At 37.4% G+C, this 6,000-nt stretch overlaps 1 protein-coding gene across 4 annotated transcripts in view; it reads left to right on the top strand.

Moving 5' to 3' along the window:
- Nucleotides 1-6,000, top strand: part of INTU (inturned planar cell polarity protein) — a 125,610-nt gene that overhangs the window by 78,602 nt on the left and 41,008 nt on the right. For all 4 annotated transcript variants that reach the window (XR_002098435.1, XM_019522047.1, XM_019522049.1 and 1 more), the window contains exon 5: nucleotides 99-160. Coding sequence is in view for 3 of the 4 variants with exons in the window: in XM_019522047.1 (XP_019377592.1) it covers nucleotides 99-160 (62 nt within the window). In the remaining variant the exon portion in view is untranslated. The remainder of the gene's footprint in view (nucleotides 1-98; nucleotides 161-6,000) is intronic.

The raw sequence follows: 6,000 nt of genomic DNA, 5'->3' as shown, positions 1-6,000 counted from the left end.
AGACTCCAAGATGAACATGGCTGCCAATGTGGGGACACAGTCAGAAAGGCTAATTCCACTTGTCATGCATCCACAGATGCATCACGAGCAGTTCCAAGGCGTGCCTCATATTGTTATGTACCTCACGCTCAAACTGGACTCTGAAACATCTAAAGATGAGGTATGTACCTAACCAAATAACAACACAAAAGATACCTGTTACAATATTAGCCATTGCTATGATTTTCAGTAGAAGTGGTACTGATCATTTTGTGAGTAATTTTCCTGTGATTTGGTTTCCCACAAAAAATGTATGCCTGAAGTGTCAGAAAAAGGAGCCTAGTCTGCAGTGTTTCACTGAATTTTGAATTTCTACAGTACTGCTAAAGATCTCCTGGTGACAAACAAGATCACAGGTCTGCAAATAAATTGGGGATATCTTCAATATTTAATCATTATCTGCCAAAATTTTATCACGCTGCTTTAAACATGCATAGAAGGCACCATACTAATGCATAGGATCCTTGCTTGTTTAACTTTTCTAATAAACGAACCAGGTAGCTCTGGCTACCTCCTAGTCTATGGTCCATCTCTCTTCAAGATGATTTCCTGCTGTGGGATAGTATTAGTTATGTGACTTAAATGGTAGCTGTCTGTGATGAAATGCCAGTAATTTAGGTTTCAGCTGTGCTAAAAATGCATTCAAAGGGAGACCAAGTTATTGAGTAAATGTAATATCTTTTATTAGACCAACTAAATAGTTGGAAAAATTGTTCTTTGCAAGCTTTTGGGCACAAACAACCTTCTTCAGGCATAGGGAGAGTCTGCTGTTGTTTTGTGTTCTCCTGGATGCAGTAGAAGCCAATATGCAAAATGCAGGTCTGTGAAAATGCAAATGCTTAGCAGTGAGGATCTGAGGGAATGGGAGATGAGGTGAGAGACAGGTAGGTGGGGAGGATGGGAAATGTTGACTCAGAGATAGAAGGTAGCTGGTAAAATATAGAGAGGTTATCTGGGTTTATTGGGTGGCAAGCAGACCATAAATCCAATGTCTATATTTAGTCCATAATTTTTTTATATCCAGTAGATTTATGAAGTGAAGTTCATAGGCTCGTCTATGACTGGTGTTTTGTAAGTTCCTTTGAGGATTAGAACTGAGATATTGGAGAGAGGGAGTTGTCTTGTGATAAGTGTTCCCCCAAATGCAACTGGGTATTTTTGTGTTTGATACATTTTTCATGTGCATTCATTCTGGTATGCAGTTGTTTGGTTTCTGCTACATATTTTCCATTAGGGCATTTAATGCAGTGGATAAGAGATATTACATTTCTGGGGGTGCAGGTATAAGATCTAGGAATGGTAATGATTCTGTTGTGGGGTGAAGTTATTGTGGGAGTGGTGGATATTTGTTGGCAAGTTTTACATTTCTTGTCCTGGCATGGTCTGGCTCTGGATCCATTCGGTGTGTTTTGGGCCATAGGAAGTTTGCTTCTGTTGATGAGATTGGCAAGGTTTGGTGCTTGTTTAAAGGGTAGGATGGGTGGTTCTGGGAAGATCTATTTAAGAATTTGGTCTTCTCCTAATATAGGTTGCAGTTGTTTGAGGATTTTCCATATAGGTTCCAGGGAGGAATGGTATGTCATAACTAATGGTGTGTGATTTGTGGGGATTTTTTTTTGTGCTGCAGCAATTCTTCACATGGTGTCTGAGTGCCTTTTTCAAAAGTGTGATCTGTTTCTCTGGAGTAGTGTCCTTGTTGAATGAAAGCCTTCATGAGATTGGTGAGGTGATGGACACGGCTGTTTTTCTCAGTGCAAATTTGGTGGTATCGGAGAGCTTGGCTGTATATTACAGCTTTTTGGTGTAGTTAGGGTGATTGCTGGTTCTGTGTAGATATGTATGTTGGTCCAGGGGTTTCTTGTCTGTGGTGGTTTGTATTTTAATATTCTGGGTATTGATCGTAGTGTCTAAAAAAGAAATGTTGGTGCTGGAGTATTCAAGAGAGAGTCTAATAGAGGGGTCATAATTATTGAACTTGGAAATCAATCGGAGATTGCAGGTTTTCAGTCCAAATGATGAAGATATATCTTAAGTATAGCATGGGTTTGATGGTGTAGTTCTTGAGGAATTCTTCTTCTAGGTGGCCTGTAAAAAGTTTGGCATATTGGGGGGGCATTTTGGTGCCCATAAGATGCCTGTTGTGCCTATGGTATGAAGGAAGTGTTGGTTATTGAAAGTGAACTTGTGTGTGAAGATGAAGTGTGTAAGTTCAGTAATACCTTTGGGTCTGTACTCTGAGTTGTAATGTTGCTCTTGTAGATATGTAAGGCAGGCTTGGATGCCATCCTGGTGTGGGATATTGGTATATAAGCTGGTAACATCCATGGTGACTAGGAGGGTATTGCTGGGAAGGTGATCTGTGTTTTTAAGTTTTCATAGAAAGTCTGTTGTATCTTGGACAAAACTCGGTCTTTGAGTGACCGGAGTTTTAGGGTGGATTCAATGATACCTGATATTTCTTCAGTTAGAGTTCCATGGTTGTATATTATAGGTCTGCCAGGGTTTGTGGATTCCTTGTTTGTGGATTTTAGGGAGCATGTAAAAAGTTCCTGGGTTGGTGGGGGAATCAAGTTCTGTAGTTGTTTTGGGGGGGGGGGGTTGTGGTTCAAATGGAAATGATTTGATGGTGGTTTTGAGTTTTAAGATGAAAAGGGGAGTTGGATCTTCCTCTCGTTTTTCATAGTAGGTGGTGTCAGAGAGTTGTCAGTTGGCTTCTGTTATGTAATCTCCATGGTTAAGGATAACTATAGCTCCTCCTTTTATCTAATGGTTTTATTACTATTTGGTGATTGGATCTTAGAGATCCTATGGTGCTTCTCTCTGAGAGGGAGAGGTTATGGTGGCATTTGTTGATAGTTTCATTGTTCATTCTTTCCTTGAAGCGGTCAGTATAGCAGTCAAGGTTTGAATTTTGTCCATTGTGAGGTGTCCAATCTGATGGGGGGTGGAGAGGGCTAATCTTTTCCTCGATGTTGTCAAAGGATAAAGTATTGTTGGAAGCGGATTCATTTTGGTTGTAGAACTATTCCTCGAGACAGAGGCGTCGGAAAAATTCTTATAGTTCTCCACATTGTAGTACATTATTAGGGTATTTTTCCACACAGAAATTAAGACCTTTAGAGAGGACAGATGTTTCAGCTTTGGTAAGTGTGTGCATGGAGAGTGATGATGTTTGAGGGTTGGTTGCTTCTTTCAGTTTCATCGAGTGTGAGGTTGGAATGTTTTACGGTATTCTTGGTGCTTCTCTGATGGTTGTTTTGTTGCTGGGAAAGTTGTTTCCATAGTAATTGGTTCCATTTCTTCTTTTTATGTTGGATGGATATTGTAAAAAATCTTTGTTAGTCTCTTTATATGTGTTGTATAATATTTGGGAAGATATCTGGATTTATCTCTCTTAAGTTGTTGCAGCATGTAATGATTTCTTTCTTGGGTTGAGCTCTTTTGGAGTAGGTTATATGAAGGAGATGATTTTTAAGTTTTTCTGAAGTTCCCTTGCATAGCTCTGAAGTATATTTGGAGGTGTGTCAGAGGATTGTAGATGTTCAGTTCTCTGTGAATGATGTTGTGTAAGTGTTAGTTATTCATAATGGAAACTGATTTTTTTTCTTTTTAGGGAAATGTAAGTTGCATTTAAAAATCTTACATTGAAGTACATTGTTTAATTTGCATTAGATTGTTACCATTCAGGGTAGTCCAGGAAGAATCTAGAGACAGTTATAAAGAGAGAGCCACAGCTGAACATAGTGATTCTAAATACTGTCTGAATATAGTCACTAGCTAGGTGAATATAAAGCAAATGATTTTTAAAAATATTTTAAACGCAAGGATAATGAAATTCTAACTGGCTCCAGGATTAATAGCTCCTTATTAGGAGGTAAGTGACTACAATGGCTTTTAAACAGCTGACCTATTTGCAGTTCCTATACTTGGGAGTATATTGTACCACCCCCTTTCTGTTCCACATGACACCATAACCACTTTTTTCTCCTTATGTTTTAGAAAAGGAGAACTGGCAGAGCATGAGAGGAGTAGGGGTGAAGAGGGGCTGTAACCTGCCTGTTCTCTTTGTATGTTGACAGTGAGAAATTATTTCCTGGAAACTTCAGGGTGGTACAACCCCAAATAGCCCTGATCTGGGCTCTGCTTAAATAGTATAATTAAGCTATTAAAAGACTTTTTGGTTAAAAAAAAAAAAAGACGCTATTACTTTTGGAGGCAGATATCTTGAGTTTTTTATCCTTTGAGCAGGGGGTTGGATTAGATGATGTCCTGAGGTTCCTTCCAACCCTAATTTTTCTTTGATTCTATGAATAAGGATATGTACTGCTTCAAGCTCCAGAGTTTACAATACTTTGGATTAGAACTGAGGAAATGTTATCTATCTTTGTCATCTTCTATAAGTAATCCTTTATTGAGCTTTTTTTTACCCGTGTCTTTTGGTTTGGTATTCAAGCCTCTTTAGTAAATACTAGCAACTTTGACTATTTACTCATTCTCCAACTTCTAAGCCTTTGGCATTTAAAAGTAGAATTAATGAACCCAGAGCCTAGCACAGCTATATATATTAATGAGTTACCAAGGTTTACTATGTAGCACTACACAAGGAGATTTTTATCTTTAAAGCAAGTTTAAATGTGTCATTTTACTCAAAGGTTGCATAAATTAGGGACAACTAAATTAATAAGAGAGTATTTTACCTTAAAAGCGTAAGACATTTTTCTGAACAGAGATCTACAATATCACATGGAAATAAAATGAATAATTTTATGAATTTCAGTAAAGCCTTTTACTCCTATACTTGGGAGTGTATCAGATCACTACAACCAAAACCAAAATTTACAGATAAGTAAAAGTTATCTGCTTACAAGGAAATTAGTATTTCATATAATCATGGGTTCAGTTGGTTGGTTTGTCCATGGTTGCTTCTTTAGATCAGAATAAATAGACGTTTCAGAGTAATCGACCAGTTTTTCAGTAATTTTATCCTTTAAGAAAATAACGTTGTTTTCACGTCCAAATTGCTAGTATCACTGTCAAAAGTGTTTGTTTTGCTTGCATATAAAAGAAGTATTATTGAGTAATGGTATTTAGCAGGTTCTGACAAATACTTACTATGTCAGTTCTTTAGAAATGCTCCTAATTTTACTAGCTTCTGAATCAATCTTGCATAGTTTACAGCCTTCCTCTGTACAGCAGTGCAGCAGATCATTGTCTCCATTCATTGGTGTAGGACACAACTAAACACATCCTTTGTCAATGCCCAGTGTTTGAAGGTTGTGGGAGGTTTTTAGATGGTCAGCTCTATTTTGACAGGAGTCTTTTCAGGCAGCCCTTTTGTGGCCAAGATTGCAGTGATTGAACCAAACCATTTATTTTCAGTTCCTAATATGTGAAATGCATGAAATAGAAATAAAAGTGTAGGATTTACTGAAATTCATAAAATTATTCATTTTATTTCCATGTGATATTGTAGATCCCTGTTCAGAAAAGTGTCTTATGCTTTTAAGGTAAAATACTCTCTCATTAATTTAGTTGTCCTTAATTTATGCAACCTTTGAATAAAATGACACATTTAAGCTTGCTTTAAAGATAACTGATCTCCTTGTGTAGTGCTACATAGTAAACCTTGGTAACTCATTAATGTATATAGATGGTGCTGCCCAAATCTTTTGTTACATTTCTCTTTTCTTTCCCTGGGAAAGTGTACTGATATTTCTGTAATGAACTTGGTAAAGGTCCCTGTTCAGAGGGAAAGAAAAGATTTTTTTCATCCTAACCCTGTTCAGTGCTGTAATTAGAAAAGGCTTTGTTCTTGATGAGGGTTTGATGCAGAAAATCCTTGTTGCTAACAAGTATTTAAAATAGAGCTAATTAAATAGGAGGAGAGTGGCAGAGTTTGTATGTTCCCTATGGTGAAACATGAAATTCATTTTAATCTTGTTGAAAAGAAAATATCCTAAC

The sequence above is a fragment of the Gavialis gangeticus genome, unplaced genomic scaffold (genome assembly GCF_001723915.1).
Source record: "Gavialis gangeticus isolate Ggan-Ray unplaced genomic scaffold, GavGan_comp1, whole genome shotgun sequence".
In the NCBI taxonomy this organism is placed as follows: Eukaryota; Metazoa; Chordata; order Crocodylia; family Gavialidae; genus Gavialis; species Gavialis gangeticus.
This window is presented reverse-complemented; position numbering and strand designations above follow the sequence as displayed.